At 47.5% G+C, this 22789-nt stretch overlaps 1 protein-coding gene across 1 annotated transcript in view; it reads right to left on the bottom strand.

The window, feature by feature from the left end:
- SNED1 (sushi, nidogen and EGF like domains 1) overlaps positions 1-22789 on the bottom strand; it is a 99223-nt gene that overhangs the window by 64443 nt on the left and 11991 nt on the right. Inside the window, exons 2-4 of the mRNA XM_063645424.1 lie at positions 4823-5110; positions 1552-1692; positions 700-862 (exon numbers count right to left, since the gene is read on the bottom strand). Coding sequence (XP_063501494.1) covers positions 700-862; positions 1552-1692; positions 4823-5110 — 592 coding nt within the window. The remainder of the gene's footprint in view (positions 1-699; positions 863-1551; positions 1693-4822; positions 5111-22789) is intronic.

The following is a 22789-nucleotide window of genomic DNA, read 5'->3' as shown; positions in this document are numbered from 1 at the left end:
GCCCCACGTGTAAGCAGTGATTTCTGAAGGCTCCTTGGCTCCCAAGGCCGCACGGCAGCAGGGCTGGGGCTACGATCCACGGCTCTGCTGCCGCCCTGGCTAGTCCCACAAACCACGTGCCCACTCCTGGGAGGGACACCCACCCCGTCCGTTTGTGCACTCTGGGCTGGAAGGACCCCTGGAACTCCCCTGTAGACGTGATGCTTGGGTTTGTCAAGCAGACACCAAATCCCACCAAGCAGCAAGCCTGCTGGCAGAAATGAGGACCTGGGCGGTAAGAGGACCTGCCTCGTGGGTGGCTCTGAGGGTCAGAGACCACATGCTGCTCCTCCCCCAGCCCAGGCAGGAGGCTGGGTGGGAATGAGGGGAGAGTAGGGACCTCATGGTCCCAGGGAGAGACATCCCTGGGCTCCTCCTCCCCTGAGGACCCAGAACTCTTTACCCCTGAAACCCGCAGTCTCCAGACGGTTCCCTCCAACCCAGAGCAGTGTGTGTGGGGGGTCTTCTCTAGGGGAAGCTGAGGCTCCCGGACCAGCCAGGCCTTCCTTAGTTTCACATGCCTGAGGTGGGCTGGGCTGGAGACCCAAGGGCCCCCACTCTTGCGGTCAGCATCCAGCCCCCTTCCTCTCCACCTCTCCTTTGCCATCAACCCCCTTCCTCGGCCCGCTCCCACCCCAAGCTGCTCCTCTGTCCTCTTACTTGTATGGCCGCAGCCCCCCACGCGCACCTGGGCATCATCGATTCTGAACGCCCAGCGCCCGGGCACACCCACGTTGGTGGTGGCCTCCACCTCGGCCATGTCTGCTGTGCGCGAGCCGGGGACACTGAAGTAACGCCGTCCATCGCCTGCGTTGAAGCCAGCCTGGGGGTGGGGTGGGGGCAGAGTGAGGGAGGCCAGTTCCCCAGGTCTACAGAGGTGGGGGTTACCCTGCCCCTACCATGCTCCTGCCAGGGTCAGCAACCTCCCAGCCAGGTCCTGACCTCAGCCAACCGTTCCTGGGAGCCAAGGAGAGGGTTGGCCCTGGCTCCCCAGCCCAATCCTCGGGCAGCTCACCTCTGGGCTCTTGGGCCTCCCCTGGGGCCAGGGGCAAGTATGACCCCAAGAGAAAGCATGTGGCCAGGAAGTGAGCAGGGGTGTGCACAGCCCAAAGGCACTCTCAGGCCTGGGGAGCACTGACCCTGTGGCCATTGTCCTGTTTCATTCCCTCCACACCTGGGGTTTCCTGCTGGCTGTGGTCCCTTGGGTCACTGGCTAGGCCAGACTGCAAGGCATAAGGAGCAGAGGACATCTCTGTTGCTGCTGCAGCTGTTAAAGGGGACTGCAGGGGCAGGGCGGGGCAGGTCAGGGGGACAAAGGTGCCTTGGGCCTGAGGATGTTTGTTTTCGGGCAGTGAGAGGCCTCAGGGATGGTTGTGGATGCCTCTCGTTCGCCTCTGCACGGTACAGGGGGATCTGCCTATGGTGAGCCCCTGCCTACCTAATCAGCTCATGACAGTCCTGGCTGTGGGGAGCAGGGGTTCTGAACACAGAGCACCCACTGCACTCGCCTACCTGGGCTGCGATGCCCCCGAGGCCAGTGGCGTTGCCCCCGCTGCTGGCGTGTGTGCCTGTGGTCCACACGATGGACTCATAGTTGAAGATGGTGAAGGAGAGCTTGCCGTCTGTGATGAGCACAGTCTGGAATGTGTTGACCTGCTGGGGAGAGGGGGCTGAACAGGGCCCTGCACTCCCCTTGGCCCAGGGAAGCCCTGCCCTGTCCACCATCCTGGCACACAGTCATTGTCCACTGGGCCCCTGGCTTGCTCAATGTCCGTGTCTTCCAGCTGGACGGGCAGCCAAGGCAGGACCCTGGTGGCCTCATCCTCTGCTGTCTCCCAGCGCCTGCCACTCAGCAGAGGCCGTCCGCAACCCACAACTGTTGCTGGGGTGAGTGAAGCACCTGGGGCGGGTGCGGGGCCCACAGATGGGAACAGACACTGTCCCCTGCCCTTAGCCAGATCCACAAAATCTCCTGTGTGAAATGAGCAAAATTGTAAAAAGGAAAAGAGGGAAGGTAAAAAGAACCAAGGAAGAGCTGTGCTGCAGCGTTTAACAGTCAGGTCTTATGGTTTTCACAGAATTCTACTGCATGGAAATATTGGCAGGCAGTGTACAGATAAGGAGCAAAGGATCGGAACTGTTTAAGAAATGATCTTGGGACAAACAGGAAACCCCTGAAAAAGAATCAGATCAGAGTCCTGCCTTTCACCACACACACAAAGAAATCCCAAATCAAATAAGGTTTTAAAGTGAAAGAAGTCCTAGAAGAAAACACAGGTGAATGTGTATAACTCAGGAAAGGGAAAGGACTTTTAAGTGTGATGTTTGTTCACAGCAAAAACCAAAAGGGAGAATTAAACATTTGACTGCAAAGGGCTTCTGAATACTTAAAAAAATCTGTAAGATCAAATTGAATAGCAAACAGCAATGTGAAAAACGTATTTATAATGCATACAGCAGATAAAACTATCGAGACTCTTAATTCAAGAACTACAGATCAATAAGAAAAAGACCAAAAGTATTACAGAAAAAATGTCAGAGGGTATGAACAGACACATCACAGTAGAATACTACTGTTCCATTAATATTAGAACAAATTCAGCACCACTAGAAATTAAAGATATGTAAGTTAAAAAGTAGCACTCATTGTTTTGTCTACAGAGTTGGCAAAGTTGGAAAATGACAGCTGGGGTGCAAGGAAACCAGCACTTCTTTTTTTATTATTTACTTTTTATTATACTTTAAGTTCTAGGGTACATGTGCACAACGTGCAGGTTTGTTACATATGTATACATGTGCCATGTTGGTGTGCTGCACCCATTAACCAGTCATTTACATTAGGTGTATCTCCTAATGCTATCCCTGCCCCCTCCCCCCACCCCACAACATTCCCCAGAGTGTGATGTTCCCCTCCCTGTGTCCAAGTGTTCTCACTCATAGGTGGGAACTGAACAACGGAAACCGGCACTTCTAAATGTGGCTCCTCTGAGTATGAATGTGTAGATTTTTTTTTTTTTTTTTGAGATGGAATCTCCCTGTCACCCAGGCCGGAGTGCAGTGGTGTGATCTCGGCTCACTGCAACCTCTGCCTCCCAGGTTCAAGCAATTCTGCCTCAGCCTCCCGAGTAGCTGGGATTACAGGCACCTGCCACCACACTCGGCTGATTTTGGTATTTTTAGGAGAGGGGAGTTGGCCATGTTGGCCAGGCTGGTCTCAAACTCCTGACCTCAGGTGATCCGTCTGACTTGGCCTTCCAAAGTGCTGGGATTACAGGCGTGAGCCACCGCACCCTGCCTGAATATGTAGATTTTTGAGAGGAAAACTGGAATTCTGCAGGTGGCAATCTCCCTTCTAAACATGTGTACCAGGACGGGATCATGCACAAGGTGACTTGGGCTATGCTGTGCCCGCCTCAGGCCCCTGGTGTTGCAGCTGTCCAGTCATGGGGTGCAGGTGAAACAAATTCCCGTGCCACCTGGTGCTGGGCTAGTTTGTAGTCACTGAGAAAGATGGGTGATCATACAGTGTACATTCCACTTATGTAAAAGTCCACATTAGAGAAACTACGTGCTCTGCTTCAGGAAGGCGAACGTAAGTGCTAACACTCGGAAAACAAACGAAGACGTGAGGGCCGTAGAATTGGGGTGGTGGCACCGTCTAGGGGACAGGGCGGACTAGAGCCAGTAAGGGCCCATGGTGGGGCTCTGGGAGCCGGAGAGGCGCAATGAGGAGATGCATGAAGCTGCTCCTGGAAGTGCCCCTGGCTGGGTTATGCTTCTGAGCACTTCCTGATGCCTGGCTAGAGTGACCCCATGGGGCAGATGCGTCCTGTCTGCTTCGTCCAGGGTTGTCTGTCCAGTGCCTAGAACACTTGCCTGTCACTTGGAAGGTGCCCTTAAAAAGTGTTTATTAGGAGGCCGAGGTGGGCAGATCACCTGAGGTCCGGAGTTCGAGACCAGCCTGGCCAATATGCGGAAACCCCCTCTCTACTAAAAATACAAAAATAAGCTGGGCGTGGTGATGCATGCCTGTAATCCTAGCTACTCAGGAGGCTGAGGCAGGAGAATCACTTGGAACCTGGGAGGTGGAGGTTGCAGTGAGCTGAGATCATGCTATTGCACTCCAGCCTGGGCGACAGAGCAAGACCCCATCTCAAAAAAAAAAAAAAAAAAGTGTTTATTAAATGCATGAACAAACAGCTCTGAAAATGGTGGTTCTGCACCCAGCGCCTCTTTTCTAGGGAGTCACTGTCTTGCACAGTCATGACCCAGTGCCCAGTGCAGGCCTGGCCACAGTAGGTGCTGAGTAAATACATCTGCCACTGGAGTGGGCAGCTGTCCTCGTTAGGGAGTGTCAGCCCACCAGAACTCATCGAGCCTGCAAAGTGGCTGATATTCTTCAGTCAATGTTTCTGTCATGTTTGGCATTATTGAGGAAGAGTATAAAACAGAATAACCTTCCAGTCTAACCTTTTGAGTACTGGGCCATTCCAAATGGAAATCCTTCTAACACCTGCCAACCCACATGCCTCTCTCGGACATGTGAGCTGCTGCTTTGGGGAATTTGGTGTTTCCTGGAGGCAAGTGGCTTCCAGGAGCACTGGGGAAGGTTGGGGCCGTGTCCTCTTCTGCTCTGGCTCTGTGGTTTTGACCACATGTTCCCCTCTTGGGTATGGACCAGTGACTGCACCACACCCACATCAGCAAGAGGGGTCCCTGGTGTGGGGAGACCCTGGGCCCTAGCCACACATCCCCCCTCCCCAGGACAAGTGCCTGGACTCACAGGGGATGAGGAACTGCCTCCAAAGAAGGTCACTCGGTACCAGGTGGCAACAAAAACCCAGGTGGCGCTGAAGTCCAGGAGCTCGGGGAAGTAGCGCCTGACATCCTCCGTGGCTCGGCGCAGCGTGGCTGGGTCGGTGGCCTCCCGGTAGTACACGTCACCTGCACGCCGGTTGTCCACATCTGCCCAGAAGGCTGCCACCACGCAGCGGTCCTTGGCAATGGGGAAGGCCACTGGGGTGAACTGAGAAACCTCCTTCAGGAAAGAGATGATGCCGTTGTTGTTCACCTGGGAGGCAGAAAGCCAGAGCGGGGATTGACTGGGGGCTGTGGGCAGGCGGGCGGGCCCAGCGGCCTCCCCAGCCCCGGCTACCAGGCATCCTCTGAGGGGAAGCCAGTCCTGGGCAGGGCATCCCCAGCGTGGCCTGATGGCCCCTGTCCCTGAGATGGACCCAGCATGACCTGCTTTACCCCCTCCTGTCACGCTGTGTGCTCAGGGCACAGGTTCTGGCCTGTGTGTAGTACCCAATGCCCTGTGGAGTACCCAGCCCTGGTTGGCTGCTGTGGGGGGTAGGAAAGCCCCCTTTCGGGCCCTGGCCTCAGTCAGTGGGGCACTTGGGCCTGCCCAGCAGCTACTGCTCCTCAGCTGTGCTCCAGTTGGGGCCTCAGGGGCGAGGTGGAGCCCCAGTATCTGAGCTAAGCCTGAAAGGATGAGCAGGGGTCCCACAAGGTGGGCTTAAGGGAGGGGTGCCCCCACTAGAGCGGAGGTGGGGATGGCCAGGGGCCAGCATGGCCGGGGAGGCTGCGGGGGCTGCAGTGGCCAAGTAGGGGAGCCTGTGCTCAGCCTCCAGGCAGGGGGAGCCTCAAAAGGTTTCTGAGCAGCACCTCTGCAGTGAGATGCACACGCTTCAATCCTGGCCCCACACTCCATGCCACTGGCTGTGCATCCGTCAGTGACACAGTTCAGCTGCTGACCTCTCTGTGCTCTGGTTTTCTTACTTATAAGAAGGGGCTATGGCTGGAATGTTTGTGTCCCCCCAAATTCCTACGTTGAGATCCTAACTCCCAAAGAGATGGTGCTAGCAGGTGGGGCCTTTGGGAGGTGATTAGGCAATAAAGGTAGAGCCCTGGTGAATGGGATTAGTGCCCTAAGAAAAGAAGCCCCAGAGAGCTGCCTTCTGCCATGGGAGGATACACAAGAAGACGCCATCTATGGCCCAGGAAGTGGGCCCTCACCAGTCACTGAGGCTGACTGACAGTGCCTTGATCTTGGACTTCCCAGCCTTGAGAGCTGTACAAAATATATTTCTGTTGCTCATGAGCCACTCAACCTAAGGCATTTTACTATAGCAGCTCGAGCTGACTAGGGCACTGGCTGTGACCTCACAGGGTGCTGGGCCCAGGTGAGTGAGTTGCTGATCACAGTGGTCAGCTCTACGCTGTCACTATTTGCTACTGGGAAGAATGTGACCAGAACCGTGCTTTTAGAAAAGACCCTCTGGACTTCCCCTTTGGGTGAAGCCTGGAATGGGCACTAAGGGGTCTCAGACTGGTAGCACCCCTGCCTTCTACACAGAGGCAAAGGAAAACCCTCTCTGGAGAAAGATGGCATCATCTTAGGCCTCAAGTTATTCCTGCAAATAATTTTACAAATACACAGTCCAGGACACAGCCAAAGATAATCAGGCACCCAAGGAAGCATGATACCACCAAGAGGAATAGACAGAAATGAGAGAAACAGCAGGTACTGGAATTATGAGACTCAGAACATAAAATAACTAGGTTCAAAGAGATCAATGCAAACTTTAGAATTTTATCAGAATAGTCAAAACAATCTTGGAAAGGATGTACAATATTGGAGGACTTACACTTCCAGATTTCAAAACTTACTACAAATCTCCAGTAATCAGTGTGGTACTGGCATAAAGACAGATATACAGACTGAGGGAATAAAACAGAACCCAGAAATAAGCCTTCGATATATAATCAAGCGATTTTCACAAGGGTGCCAAGACCATTCAGTGAGGAAAGGACAGTCTTTTTAACAAATGGTGCTGGCAAAACTGGACATCTACATATAAAAAGGATGAAGTTGGGCCCTTACCTAACACCATATACAAAAATTAACTCAATATAGAGCCAAAACCTAAACATAAGAGCTAAGACTGTAAAACTCTTAGAACAAACAACAGGGCAAAAGCTTCATGACGCTGGATTTGGAAATGATTTCTTGGATATTACACCAAAGGCACAGGTAACAAAAGAAAAAGCAGACAAATCAGACTTCATGAAAATTAAAAAATTTGTGCATCAAAATACACTATTAACAGGTAAAAAGGCAACCTGAAAACAAAATAACAGAAAATATTTGCAAATCATATATCTGATAAAGGATTAATACCCTGAATATAGAGAGAACTTCTAAAACTCAACAACAAAAATCCCTTGTTTCAAAAATGAGAAAGGACTTGAACAGACATTTCTCCAAAGAAGGTACACAAATGACCAGTGAGCACCTGGAAACATGTTCAACACATCACTGCTATTAAAAAAACAAACCTGGCCGGGCGCGGTGGCTCATGCCTGTAATCCCAGCACTTTGGGAGGCCAAGGTGGGTGGATCATGAGGTCAGGAGATCAAGACCATCCTGGCTAACACGGTGAAACCCTGTCTCTACTAAAAATACAAAAAATTAGCCGGGCATGGTGGCATGTGCCTGTAGTCCCAGCTACTTGGGAGGCTGAGGCAGGAGAATGGCATGAACCCGGGAGGCAGGGCTTGCAGTGAGCCGAGATTGGGCCACTGCACTGCAGCCTGGGCAACAGAGCGAGACTCCGTCTCAAAAAAAAAAAAAACCCAAGAAAGTAACAAGTGTTGGTGAAGATGTGGAGAAATTGGAACCCTTGTGCACTGTTGGTGAGAATGGAAAATGGTACAACTGCTGTGAAAAACAATATGGTGGTTCCTCAAAACTAAAAACAGAATTACCGTGACCCAGAAATTTTACTTCTGGGTCTATAATCAAAAGAGTCGAAAGCAGGGTCTTGAAGAGATTTGTATTTGTACACACACGTCATAGCATTATTATTCACAATAGCTAACAGCTGGCAGGAACCTGAGTATCCATTGAGGATGAATGGGTAAACAAAATGTAGCACATCCATACAATGGAATATTATTTAGCCTTAAAAAGTACGGAAATCCTGGCCAGGCACAGTGGCTCACGCCTGTAATCCCAACACTTTTGGAGGCTGAGGCAGGTGGATCACCTGAGGTCAGGAGTTCAAGACCAGCCTAGCCAACATGGCAAAACTCCATCTCTACTAAAAATACAAAAATTAGCTGGGCATGGTGGCACATACCTGTAATCCCAGCTACTCAGGAGGCTGAAGCACAAGAATAACTTGAACCTGGGAGGTGGAGGTCACAGTGAGCTGAGATCATGCCACTGCACTCCAGACTGCGTGACAGAGTGAGACCCTGTCTTTAAAAAAAAAAAAAGTAAGGAAATCTGTCATAGGCTACAACATAGTTGAACCTTAAAGATACTATGCTAAGTAAAATAAGCCATACAAATACTGTATGATTCCACCTATATGAGGTACCTAGAAGAGTCAAATTCATAGAGACAGAAAGTAGAAAGATGGTTTCCAGGTGTTGAAGGAAGAGGGGAATGGGGACTTATTATTTAATGGGATTAGAGTTTCAATTTTGAAAGATGAAAATAATTCTGTGGGTGGATGGTGGTAATGATTACACAATAATGTGAATGTACTTTAATCATTGAACCATACATTTAAAAATGGCTATGATATTAAATTTTATGTTATGTGTTTTACCCCAATGAAAAAATTGAGAGAAAAACACTAGGATAAAAAAATTAATCAGGAATGTAAATTATTTAATCAAAAGACATTTTAAAGAACCAAATGAATAGGATATAAGTAACTAAATAACAGAAATTAAGAACTGGATAGATTGAAGAGTGGACTTGATGCATTAAGAAAGAATTATGAACTGGAACTAAAAGGTCAGAAGAAACTATCCAGAATGTTAAAGGAGACAAAAAGAGGGAGAATACAGAAGAAAGGATGAGACATAATGGAAAACAGTAAGATGACCAAACAAATGCACGACTTGGAGCACCAGAAGGAAAGGAGACACAAAGACAATGGTGAGAATTTTCCAGACTGATGAAAGACATGAAGCCATATGCTCAACTATTCCAGTGATTCACTAGCTAGAAAAATAAAAACAGGCCGGGCATGGTGGCTCATGCCTATAATCCCAGCACTTTGGGAGGCCGAGGCGGGTGGATCATGAGGTCAGGGATTCAAGACAAGCCTGACCAACATGATGAAACCCTGTCTCTACTAAAAATACAAAAAACTTAGCTGGGCATGGTGGCATGCGCCTGTAATCCTAGCTACTCAGGAGGCTGAGGCAGGAGAACTGCTTGAACCCGGGAGGCGGAGGTTGCAGTGAGCCAAGATCGCGCCACTGCACTCCAGCCTGGGTGACAGAGCAAGACTCTGTCTCAAAAAAAAAAAAAAGAAAAAGAAAAAAAGAAAAATAAAAACAAAGCCACATCAACAAATGTCAGAAATGCACAAGGTCAATGAAAAGGAGAAAATCTTCATTTTTTTTTTTCTTTTTCTATTGCTGCTGCACAAATTATTCACAAGGAGACAATCTTCAAAAGAAAAAAACAGATTACCAGTAGGGGCACTGCAAGTAGACTGACAGCTGACTTCTCATATACAACAATGAAAGCCAGAAAACAGTGGAATCATATTTTCAACATGCTAAAAGAAAACAACTGCCAACATAAAGTCTTATATCCAGATAAAATGCTCTTTACTATGGAAGACAAAATAAAGATAATTCAGGTAAATAAATAATAAATAGCAGACCCACACTAAAAGAGATGCTAACGGATCAACTTCAAGTCAGAGGGAAACGTAAGATCAGAGATGCAAGAAGGAAAGAAGGGCAAATAAAATATAAAGAAATAATATATACTGCCTTATGAAATGGTGTAAAAAATCTATAGCATTAAAACTCATTACAATAATATACATTGAGAGAGGATAAATCATGCTGAAGTGTTCCAAGGTCATTGCATTTCCCAGGAGGAGGGTAAACATATAAATGAACTTGGTAGTGAATATTAATAAGTTAAAAGTGTATATTGTACTGTCTAGGGCAGTGGTCCCCAACCTTTTTGGTAGCAGGGACCAGTTTCATAGAAGACAATTTTTCCATGGACTGGGGTAGGGGTGCAGGGATGGTTTGCAGATGAAACTGTTCCACTTCTGATCATCAGGTATTAGTCCCATAAGGAACACACAACCTAGATCCCTCGCATGCAGAGTTCACGATAGGGTTTGTGCTCCTATTAGAATCAAATGCTGCCACTGATCTTACAGGAGGCAGAGCTCAGGTGGTGCTCACTCTCCTGCTGCTTGCTGCCTGCTGTGAGGCCACAGCCCAGTATGGGCTGCAGCCCCAGGGACTGGGGACCCCTGGTCTAGGGTAATCACCAAAAGAATAGAAACAGTGTCCATATTCTATACTGATAGAGGGGATAATATGGTATGATTGGCCAGGCATGGTGGCTCATGCCTGTAATCCCAACACTTTGGGAGGCTGAAGCAGATGGATCACCTGAGGTCAGGAGTTTGAGACCAGTCTGGCCAACATGATGAAACCCAGTCTCTACTAAAAATACAAAAAAATTTAGCCAGGCATGGTGGCGGGCACCAGTAATCCCAGTTACTTGGGAGGCTGAGGCAGGAGAATTGCTTGAACCCAGGAGGCAGAGTTTGCAGTAAGCCAAGATCACACCATTGCACTCCAGCCTGGGCAACAGAGCGAGACTCTGTCTCAAAAATAAATAAAATAAAATAAAATAAAATAAAATAAAATAAAATAAAATAAAACAAAATAAGATAAAATAAAATAAGGCATGATTAAAATACTCAACATAAAACATGGCAAGAAAGGAGAGAGAAAAATATATAAAACAGGTGGAAAAATTTTGCACAAAAAAGGTAGGAGAGTGGCTGGGTGCAGTGGCTTACACCTGTAATCCCAGCATTTTGGAGATCGAGGCGGGTGGATCACAAGGTCAGGAGTTCAAGACCAGCCTGGCCAACATAGTGAAACCTCGTTTCTACTAAAAATGCAAAAAATTAGCTGGGTGTGGTGGGACATGCCCGTAGTCTCAGCTACTTAGGAGGCTGAGGCAAGAGAACTGCTTGAACCTGGGGGGTGGAGGCTGCAGCAGAGATTCCGTCACTGCACTCCAGCCTGGGCCACAGAGCAAGTCTCTGTCTCAAAAAAAAAAAAAAAAAAAAAAAAAAAAAAGAAAACAAGAGAAAATAAATTAAATGTTCCAGTTTAAAGATATACTATCCAAATGCTAATCAAAAGCACGAGCTGGTATAATCATATTATTATCAGATTAAGAAGGCCATAAGGCAAAAAGCATTGCTAGAGGTAAAGAGGATCACTTCATCATGATAAAGATATAAGAGCTCTGCATTTGTATATACCCAATAGCAAGGCCTCAGCACATATAAATGAAAAATTGACAAAAGGAAATAGTTCAACTCACAATCATGGTGGGATACTCAATGTGTCTTCTCTAGTAAAAGACCAGGCACAGACAAAGACCATATGTCAGAATAAAGAAAATCTGAACAATGCAAATAATAAATGACCTAATAGATATCACAAATGGAACTTTTTTTTTTACTGCATATTGGGCCATAAAGTAATTGCCAACAAATTTCAAATGACTGCAAAACTTACAGAGCTTGTTCTTTATCCACAGTGTAATTATACCAGAAATAATAACTTAAAAAGTAGAGGTTAAGAAATATAAATTCTCATCACCAGGAAATGGAGGCAAAAATAAAACAGAAATATAAATAACTGTATAAAGAAATATAACAAAAATGCTATTTAGCAAAAACTTGTGAGGATGTGGAGAAAGCAGAACGTCACTGGAAATTTATAGTATTGCATGCATATTTTGGTATCTATATATAGTATATACACATAAAATTTAGTAAACAAACTCATATATAGTAAGTAAACATACTAAACAAAGTTTAGTAAATAAAATCATATATAATAAACTCCTATGGGAGAGAAGAAAAAAATAGAGCAGAAGTTAATAAAATAGAAAACAAATACTGAATAGAATCATCAACAAGGCCAAAACTTGTTTAAACTAATAAAATAGATAAATCTCTGGTGAGAGTGATCAAGTAAGAAAGAGAAGGCACAAATTGCTTAGGACTCAAAAAGAGGCTACCATTTCAGCCCCTGATGCTATCAGAGAAGGTAATCAGAGGATTTTATAAACATCTTTATAATAATACTTTCAAAAATTTTAGGTAAAATAGAAAATTTTCTTGAAAAATGCAACTTACCAAAACTGGCTTAAGAAGAAACAATGGAGGGGAGAATGTTAGCATGACAGAATAATGACTTCCTGGAAGAGGAAGGACAAAGGCCACCATAACTCATGTTAGGAGAAATGAGAAGTCTTCCAGGATCCTAGTGGAGAATGCTCTCCACAAGTGGTAAGTGTTTGCAGTGGTGTGGGGTGGGGAGAGTGAGGTTCCTCTATATCCTACCTGTTGATGAAGTTGAGTAGTGAGAGGTAGGCTGGAAACAAGGCCACCTGGTTTGTCATGGCTGTTGTCATGACAAGGGTGCCAAGGCTATTCAGTGGGGGAAAGAATAGTATCTTCAACAAATGGTGCTGGTAAAACTGGATATCCCTATGAAAAGTATAAAGCTAGACCCCTACCTCACACCATATACAAAAATTAACTCAAGATGGATCAAAGACCTAATGTAAGAGCTAAAATTATAAAACTCTTAGAATAAAACAGAGGTGTAAATTTTTGTGACCTTGGATTATCCCATGGTTTCTTGGATACGACACCAAAAGCACAGGCAACAAAAGAAAACATAGATGAACTGAATATTATCAGAATTAAAAACATTTGTGCTTCAAAGGACACCTTTAGGAAATGAAAAGACAACCCACAGGATGGGAGAAAGTACCTGCAAATCATAATCGGATAAGGGATATATATCTAGAAGATATAAAGTACTATTACAACTCAATAATAAAAACTTCAATAGGCATTACTCTAGAGCAGATTCAGAAGGAGCCAATAACATACAAAAAGACGCTTGACAGCATTAACCATTAGGGAGATGCAGATTGAAAACACAAGATACCACTTTTCACCTGGCAGGATGGCTATAATGAAAAAAGCAAATAATAACCAGTGTTGATGAGAAATTGGAACCCTCATACATTGCTAGTGGAATATAAAATGGTACAGCTGCTTTGGAAATAGTCTGGCATTTCCTCAAATAATTAAACAAAGAATTAATATACACACCAGCAATTCCACTTATACTACCATATATACTCAAGAAAATGGAAACATGTCCACACAAAAATGTTTATGTAAATATTCACAGCAGCTTTATTCATAATAGCCAAAAAAGTAGAACCAATCCCAGTGTCTGTCAACTAATGAATGGATACATGAAAACAAATAAAATATTATTTGGCAATAAAAAGAAATGAAGTACTGATCCATGCTACAACATGCATAAACTTTGAAAACACTATGTTAAATGAAAGAAGCCAGTCCCAAAAGACTATGACTCTATTGGTATGAAATATCCAGAACAGACAAATCCAGGGGAGACAGAACATAGATTGTGACTGTCTGGAGCTGCAGTGGATGGGGGGCTGGGGGTGTGAGGGCTAAAGGGCATGGAGTTTCTATTCAGGGTAAGGAAAAATGTTCCAAAATGGATTGTGGTGATGGATATACAACGCTGTAAATATATGAAAAGCCACTAATTTGTATACTTCAAAAGAGTGAACTGCATGATGTGTGAATAAACAGGGAGGGAAGGACAAAGCAAGGGAGGGGCCTCTGAGCCTGGACTCTGTCTGGATGTGGGAAGTGCAGTGGTGGGGAAGAGGAATGGGCACTGACAAGGAGCTAACAGCTGGAGGGGGCAAGCGACACTCTCTACTCGTGGTCCCGGACAGCTGTGCTGAGCCCCCAATTCCTATGCATGCTAAACCCCTCAGAGGTGTTCCCATAGGGAAGAAGGCACTAGAATTAAAGCAAGGGAGTTGCAGTGGGGATGCTTAAGTGAGCTTGAGGATGGAACTTGGGTGTGCACAGCTTTCACATCTGAAGGTAGAATTGCTGTTGACGTGGTGTTTCCTGCCTGTGTGTCCCCGTCTTGTGGTGTCAGGGGACTTTCAGGGACTGTGACACGCAGAGGTAAGAGGGGGCCCGTAGATGGCCTCTCCCTGCCTCTCTGTCCCTTCTGCAGAAACAGTGTGGAGTCCAAGAGATGGGAAGCCCGCTGGAGTCGAGAGGCCATTTCCCAGTCCAGCAGCAGCCCCTGCCCAGGGCAGGACCCCACTGCACCCCCTTTAAGGCAGGGTAGCTACTGGCCTGCAGCGAGCACTTGTAGAAGCAGAGCGTGACCCTTGAGGGCTTTGTGACTCACTGACCTGACACCCCCATTTTGGGGGTTTTAAACTTGATCACATAAGGGCAGCGCCCAACAGGTCCTGGTGGCCTAAAGGAAATGGTATGTTCAAGGGTACCAAAGCCAAGAGCCATCTTGGATTTACAAGAAAAAATGGCAGCTACCCCTTTGGGGAAGCTCACCTTCTGGTCCAGTGCCTGAAGTGAGCCACTGACTCTGTGGGGTGCTCAAGTTACGGGGCTCCCGATGCCTGGGCCTGATTCAAGGATTGTCCGGCTAAGCTGGAGCCCAATGGCGTCCCCTGGGCAGCGGCTGTCCAGCCCCAGTGCCAACTCTGGGAGACAGCAGAAGACCAGTGAGTATTGGGGCTGGGCTGGAAGCTGCCACCCTGGCCTTAGGACTCTTAAGGACCAGAAACATTGAAGTTTTACTGAATTTTGGTTGTTACAAATGGTGTGGTCTGCCCAAGGGCCAGCAGACTTTCTGGGAAGGGCCAGATCGCAAATGTTTCTGGCCCTGTGGACCACACGTGGTCTCTGTTGCATATTCTTTTTTGTTCTTTTTGTTTTTGCAGCCCTTTAAAAGTATTAAGAACATTCTTAGTTCACAGGTCATACACAAACAGGCCTTGGGTCGGATGTGGCCATCCATCCTTTGTGGGCCCCGGCCTGGTTTCAGAAACAGGGTTTGTGGGAGCACGGCTGAGCACACTCATTTACTTATTGTCTATGGCTGCTTTTTCGTGACAACAGCAGAGACCCTATGGCCTGAAAAGCTGAAAATAGTCACTACCTGGCCCTCTACAGAAAAAGCCTGCTGCCCCAGTCCATGGTCTGGTCTGCCACTTGCAAGACCACAGCCTGAGACACTAACACCCTCACATTTGGGGCCCGCTGGTGTGCAAACAAATCCTGGCCACTGATTTGACAGCCTGGGCCGTTCATGTAGGTGCCCACAGTAAGGGTGCTCTCTGATCGGACCGCGCTGCCTCTTGGATCCCTCTTGGGACAGAAGTGGCCATGCAGCCATCATCGTGGACGAGGCGATGACAGGGACCCCGTGTTGCCTGTGTGAGCTGGCGTGCATGAGGTGGCAAAAGCACCTTCCACATACCAGGCTAAAGTCTCCTGACAGAAGCTGGCCTGCCCCTGCCCCCAGGACCACCAGTGGCGTCTCCACTCTCCAGGTTATTGTGTTGCTGTTCCAGTCCAATAAGCCTGCCCTGGCCACACCACTGAGTGCTTTTGACTTTCTAGACAATTTGCATCTGACAGTGATGCTCCCTTTGTCTCAGGTCACTCAGCCATGGGTCACTAATCACGTATTGATGGATATTCCAGGATCCCTCCCATCCGCAGCCTCCCGGTATTTTCAAGCCCTAGACCAGCCTCCTCAAAAATCAACTCCAAAGGACTCCAGCCTCTGCCTCCCTGCCTGCTTCTGGGCCACACGCCATGGGCATCTGCCCCTGGTCTACACACCATGGGCGGACAGTCTGATCCTCAACATGCTCATCCCATCCTCCAAAAGGGTTCTTTTCCGCTTGGCCGCCCTTTGGGTAATGACAGGACAAAAGGTGGGGCTTCTGCGGGGCGACACAGACCTACCTGGAAGCCTTGGGGTTTGGCTCTGACCATTTCCGGGCCTGCTAAGGCTCTTTCCCTGACAGCGGCCCCAGCCTGCCTGGTTGGTTTGCTCTCCAGGCAGCAGCCCGGCCAAAAAGGGGCCTCAGGAATTCACTCAGCTCTGGTTCAGCCACCTGGGTTCTCCTGTGGGGCTGACACAGTCCTGAGTCATGAACACGTGGGTGGCTTGGTTGACGGCACCGCTAGCTGGGTTCATCTGCGGTGGTCCGCGGGTGCCAGCCTGGGAGCAGGGCTTCTCTGTGGCTCTCACACCAGTGCTCCTGCTGGCCTTGTGCCTGCACTGCCCTGTGACAGGTCTGGGTGTGAGTTGGGGACAAACTGGGGAAAGGTGAGTGAAAGTTCCTGGGATGTGCATTCTGGCTTCCTGGTTGAGAAGGGAGAGCACCAGTCTCGGCTCCTGACCAGGGACCACCTTAGATCCCGGGAGGTGCAGGGGGCTGAGTGAACAATGAATGTTCTTTGCTCCTTAAATCCAGCACCTGGCAAGGTGCCTCATGGCCCGCCTGAATCAGGCTGCTGAGCTGGCAACCTGACCTGCGCTGGGTTCCCCATCTCCGTCCTGTGGATCCAGCTGGTATCTGCACCCAAACGTGCCCCCATGTAAGTGCATGTGTGGGCACAACCTTGCTTCCGTCTTGCTGACTTGAATTCATAGCTTCCCCGTCATCTGAGCGCCTGTGGGTTACATCGTGTATGGTGATCAAAGCTGCAAATGCGCGGTGACGTGGCAAAAAGACTTAACCCAATCAGCACAGCAGGCACCACGGCAAGGTGAATGGCGGTTCTCAGACAGAGCGACTCGGGTTGCGTGTTACCTGGGTGGGAGTGAGCCTTGGAATGCCTCTCCAGTCGGGAAAGGGATCAAGGTACCCACCACCTTGGTTTGCCTGGGACTGAGGGGGTCCCCGGCACACGAGACTTTCAATTCCGGATAAACCAGGACGAGTTGGTTATTGCAGCGGGAGTCGCTTTTTTGGCTCACTCATTGCCTCTGTAATTATTGACGGCGGCGTCAACAGCGCCGTCAAACTCCTTGCATGGGCCACGAGGATAACAGCCAGGCCTCAGACTGCATCCTGGCTCTCTCAAATTAGACCTACGGGGCTCTGCAGGACTCTTCGCAGCTGGCTGCGCCTGGGCCCCTGAGGGTCATGGTTGAGGTCCCGCTGTGGGATTCCTGTGGACAGCAGCCTTCACCCACTTGCCGTGGGAGGAGATCAGGAGGATTTGGTTCTGGCTGCTGGCGTGGCATATACTGGTATGAACGTTTGAGTTTGGCCAAGAATGTGTGGGGCTGAGGAGGTGGCTTGGTAGGAGAGGCACTCTGCTGTGGCTCTGCACTTTTTTGCCAACTACAAGAGAATACAAGGCCCTGTCCACTCTTTGCCTGGGTCATTTCTTAGGGTTGTGTTTGCAGAGATCCACCTTGAGGGATGAACTGTCACCTTGGGGGCGAAAAACAGGCTTGCTATGGAACAGCCGCACTCCCCAGGCTCCATGTTTCTTGGCTGTGATGTAAACCCACTGTGCATAGCGTCTCCTTGGTCCCCTCCACGCCATGCTGGCAGGACTTGGACAGTAACAGAACCCAACACAAACCACTCTTGCTACTTGCTGGGCCATGAGGCTCTAACGTGAGAGTTTCATGCTTTCTGCCGGCACCCATGAACCAGTAACAGGGCAACTTGTTAGTCTGTAAGAAGGGTACAATCTTGACATTTTATATAAAATGAAAAATTTTCTAGAAAAATGCAACTTGGCTGGGTGCGGTGGCTCACACCTGGAATTCCAGCACTTTGGGAGGCCAAGGTGGGTGGATCACCTGAGGTTGGGAGTTCGAGACCAGCCTGACCAACATGGAGAAACCCCGTCCCTACTAAAAATACAAAATTAGCCAGACATGGAGGTGCATGCCTGTAATCCCAGCTACTCGGGAGGCTGGGGCAGGAGAATTGCTTGAACCCGGGAGGCAGAGGTTGCAATGAGCCAAGATTGTGCCATTGAACTCCAGCCTGGGCAACAAGAGCAAAACCTCCGTCTCAAAAAAAAAAAAAAAAAAAAAAAGAAAGAAAAATGCAACTTATCAAATGTAAGTGGAAACAGAAAATGCAACTTTTTATATAATCATTAAATTGAATGAATATTCAAAATTTTCCCAGCAAGAAACTCTAGGTCCATATAGCATCACCAGTGAGTTACACCAAACATTCAAGAAATAATTCCAGAGACACATAGACTCTTCTAGATAGACGAATCCATTTTATGAGGCCACCATAACCTGGATACTAAAATTTAACAAAGACAGTACATGAACGGACAACTCCAGGCCAATTTCACATAAAGTTGCTAAAACCTTACATGAATTATTAGCAAACTGATTCAGCAATATACAAAGAGGATAAATAATCCACCATGGGCCGGGCGCGGTGGCTCACGCCTGTAATCCCAGCACTTTGGGAGGCCGAGGCAGGAGGATCATGAGGTCAGATCGAGACCATCCTGACTAACACGGTGAAACCCTGTCTCTACTAAAAAAATACAAAAAGAATTAGCTGGGCGAGGTGGCAGGTGCCTGTGGTCCCAGCTACTCGGGAGGCTGAGGCAGGAGAATAGCATGAACCCGGGAGGTGGAGCTTGCAGTGAGCTGAGATCGTGCCACTCACTCCAGCCTGGGCGACAGAGCGAGACTCCATCTCAAACAAAAAAAAAAAAAAAAAAAAAAATCCACCGTGACAGAGTTGGGCTTTTGTTAGGAACACAGCTATGCTTTACATCAGAAAACCAATTAATTTGCCATTAAATTAACTTTATTAATTTAATTTGCCATTAATTTAACTTTATTAATTTAATTTGCCATTAAGTTAACTTTATTAATTTAATTTGCCATTAAATTAACTTTATTAATTTAATTTGCCATTAATTTAACTTTATTAATTTAATTTGCCATTAATTTAATTTAAATGACCAATTTAACAGATTAAAGGAGAAAATCATATTATCATTTGAAGAGGTACAGAGAAGGCATGGAATAAAAGTCAACGTCCATTTGTGATTAAAAACGCTGGGAATACGAGGAGTAGAAGGCAGCCGGCAATCTGAAGAAGGCTTCAGACACACAAGCGCACACATCGTATTCAATGCTGAACCTGGAACACTTGCTTTTTGAGACTAGGAACAAGTCAAGGGTTCTACCAACACCACTGCTATGAGACGATTCATGGGGGGCCTCAGCCAGCACAGGCACCAACACCACTGCTATGAGACGATTCATGGGGGGCCTCAGCCAGCACAGGCACCAACACCACTGCTATGAGACGATTCATGGGGGGCCTCAGCCAGCACAGGCACCAACACCACTGCTATGAGACGATTCATGGGGGGCCTCAGCCAGCGCAGGAAGACACAAAAATGTGTCACAAAGTAAAATGAGTAGAAAGGAGCCCCACTGCTGCCGTGACTGAATGTGGATGTAGAAACCCCATGGACTCTGCACATAGATGATTTATCAAGATTCATAAGGGATTTTGTCAGGCAGTTGGATATAAAGTTAGAAAATGTAAAAAATCAATTATAGTTCTATGTGCCAGCAATAACCAGAAAATGAGATTAAAGAAAAGACGCTATTTACGACAGTGTGAAAAAATCAAGTACCTAAGAGTAAATCTAACAAAAGGTGTGCAAGACTTCTCTGCACTCGATTCTGAAACCTTGCTGAAAATGTGACAGTCAACCTAAGCAAATACGGAAATATGCCAGGTTCCTAGACTGCACGACTCAATATGGTACAGGTATCAGTTTTCCTCACATTGATCTGTATAGTCAACGCAATCCCAATAAATATCACAACAGGTGTGTGTATACGTGTGTGTAACTTGATAAGCCTATTCTACATTTTACATGAAAATGCAAAGTCCAAAATAACCAAGACTGTCTTGTGAAAAGCAAGGTGGAAGGGCTTGCTCTGGGAGACGCCAGCCTTTCTAGTCAGGCCACAGTAGCCGCAGGCTCCTGGCTTAGGGACAGAGAAGCAGGACGGAGAGCCCGGGAACAGCCACAACGGCGCTGGGGGTGTGTGGGGACAGGCGGATTTTCAACAAGGGTGCTGGCTCTGCTTTCCTTTCCTCCAAAAAGGAACCCACGTGACTACCTCGGGCCCCACGAGAAGATCACCTCCAGGTGTATTAGAGACCTGAGTGTGAAGGACAAAATGAAACAGCGGCAAGACTGTTGGAAAGCAATATGGAGAATTTACTACAGTAAAATTAACACCTTCTATCCACCCAAGGACGCCAGTAGAGAGGATGAAACAAGTGCAGAATGAGAAAAGATGTTTGTAACACTTATGACCTGGTGTTACCAAGAACCCCCACAAATCGGCGAGAAAGAAGATAGCTCCGTAGAAAAGAGGGAAAACACTTGAACGGTCACTCCACAAAAGATGAAATCCAGTGGTAAGTGAACATATGAGACTGGCTCAGCCTCATTCATAGAAAAGAAAAGGAGACCACAGTGACCTCCCACCATGCAGCTGCTCCATTTGCAGAAGCGTCGGCCAGGGTGTGGCCCTGGGGAGCATCCACACACAGCACATCCCACGGCTCAGAAATCCCACTCCTGGGTGTGGACTTGACACAAATGTGGACTTGTGTGCACTGGGACATGCCTTCAAGAGTTTTCACAAACAGCATTGTTAAGAGTAGTCTAGGCCTGGCGTGGTGGCTCACACCTTTGAGAGGCTGAGGCGGGCAGATCACCTGAGGCCAGGAGTTCGAGACCAGCCTGGCCAACATGGTGAAACCCCGTCTCTCCTAAAAATACAAAATTTAGCCAGGTGTGGTGGCACGCACTCCTAGCTACTTGGGAGGCTGAGGCACAAGAATCGCTTGAACCTGGGAGGCAGAGGTTGCAGTGAGCTGAGATCACACCACTGCACTCCAGCCTGGATAAGACAGCGAGACTCCATCTCAAAAAAAAAAAAAAAAGAAAAAGAAAAGAAAAGAAAAAAGAGTAGTCTAAAGCTAGGAACAGCCCCACCTAAAAAATTAAAAATAGAACTGACATATGGCCTAGCAATCCCACTTCTGAGTATTACCCAATGAAATGAAACCAGTATCTCATAGAATAGCTGCACTCTCATAAGCAAGATATAGGCTCAACCTAAGTGTTTGCTGACGGATGAATGGATAAGCAAAATGTGGTGTATATATACAGACATATGTACACATAAGGGAATATTATTCAGCCATGACAAAGAGAGGGATCCTGCCATCTGCAACAACGTGGACGAAACTGAAGGACATTATGCTCTGTGAAATAAACCAGACACAGAAAGACACTTATATGCGGAATCTAAAATAGCTGAACTCAGCCACGTGTGGTGGCTCACGCCTATAACCCCCAGCACTTTGGGAGGCTGAGGCAGGAGGATCTCTTGAGGCCAGGAGTTCAAGACCAGCCTGGACAATATAGCAGACCCTATCTCTACAAAAAAATAAAAATAAAAAAAAAAATAGCTGGAGGTGGTGGTGCATGCCTATAATCCCAGCTACTAGGGGCAGGGGGGTGGGGTGGAGTGGGGTGTGGCTGAAGTGGGAGGATCACTGGAGCCCATGAGTTCGAGGTTACAGTGAGCTAGGCTCAGGCCACTGCACTCCAGCCTGGTGACAGAGCGAGACCCTGTCTAAAATAAAACAAATAAAATGAAAATTAAGTTGAGTTCATAGAAGCAGAGAGTAGAAGGATGGTTGCCAGGGGCTGAGGTGGGAAATGGGGAAATGTTGACTGGAGGGTGCAAACCTTCAGTCAGACAGGATGAGTAAGTTCTGGGGTCTCCATGTAACTCATGGCGACTGTAGTTAACAGTACTGCTCGTGGCCGGGTGCGGTGGCTCACGCCTGTAATCCCATCACTTTGGGAGGCCGAGATGGGCGGATCATGAGGTCAGGAGATCGAGACCATCCTGGCTAACACGGTGAAACCATGTCTCTACTGAAAATACAAAAAATTAGCCGGGTGTGGTGGCGGGCACCTGTAGTCCCAGCTACTTGGGAGGCTGAGGCAGGAGGATGGCGTGAACCCAGGAGGCAGAGCTTGCAGTGAGCTGAGATCACGCCACTGCACTCCAGCCTGGGCAAAAGAGCGAGACTCTGTCTCAAAAACAACAAAAACAACAACAACAAAAAAACCAAAAAGCAAAAAAAAAAAACAACACAGTACTGCCTCGTTTAATTGAAATTTGCTAAGAGAGTAATCTTAAGTGTTCTTGTCACACACATGCACACACACGGTAACTGTGGTGATGGATGTGCAGATTCATGCAATTGTGGTCGTCATTTCACAATGTGTAGGTATATTAAATCACACGATTTTCACTGTCAATTTTGTCTCAATAGGCTGGAAAAATTCAATTACAACAACAACAATAGCAGCCCCAAATGTGTACCACTGTAAGACAAATAACCTGTGGTCTATTCACACAACCATACAGAGGTGATAATGAAGTAACAGCACCACCAGAGATGTGGACAAGCCACCCTAAAAACACCAGGGAGGGAAAAAGGCAGGTGTGAGAAGGCGCTTTCACAGGCCGGAGGGGCTGCCTTGGGGTGGCAGCGCAGGGTGGGGCAGTGGCAGCGTCTGCTCTCGGCCTGGCGGTGAGGCCACCAGGGTTTGCGTTACGTTTGCTCTTTTTTTTGCACATTTATGTTTTGTACCCTTTTTGGCATGTGTTTTGGAAAAAAGAGCTAAGGGTTAGAAATGACAAGTG

This window comes from Symphalangus syndactylus, chromosome 8, assembly GCF_028878055.3.
Source record: "Symphalangus syndactylus isolate Jambi chromosome 8, NHGRI_mSymSyn1-v2.1_pri, whole genome shotgun sequence".
In the NCBI taxonomy this organism is placed as follows: domain Eukaryota; kingdom Metazoa; phylum Chordata; class Mammalia; order Primates; family Hylobatidae; genus Symphalangus; species Symphalangus syndactylus.
The sequence above is the reverse complement of the archived record's forward strand: the minus strand, read 5'-3'. Positions and strand labels throughout refer to the sequence as shown.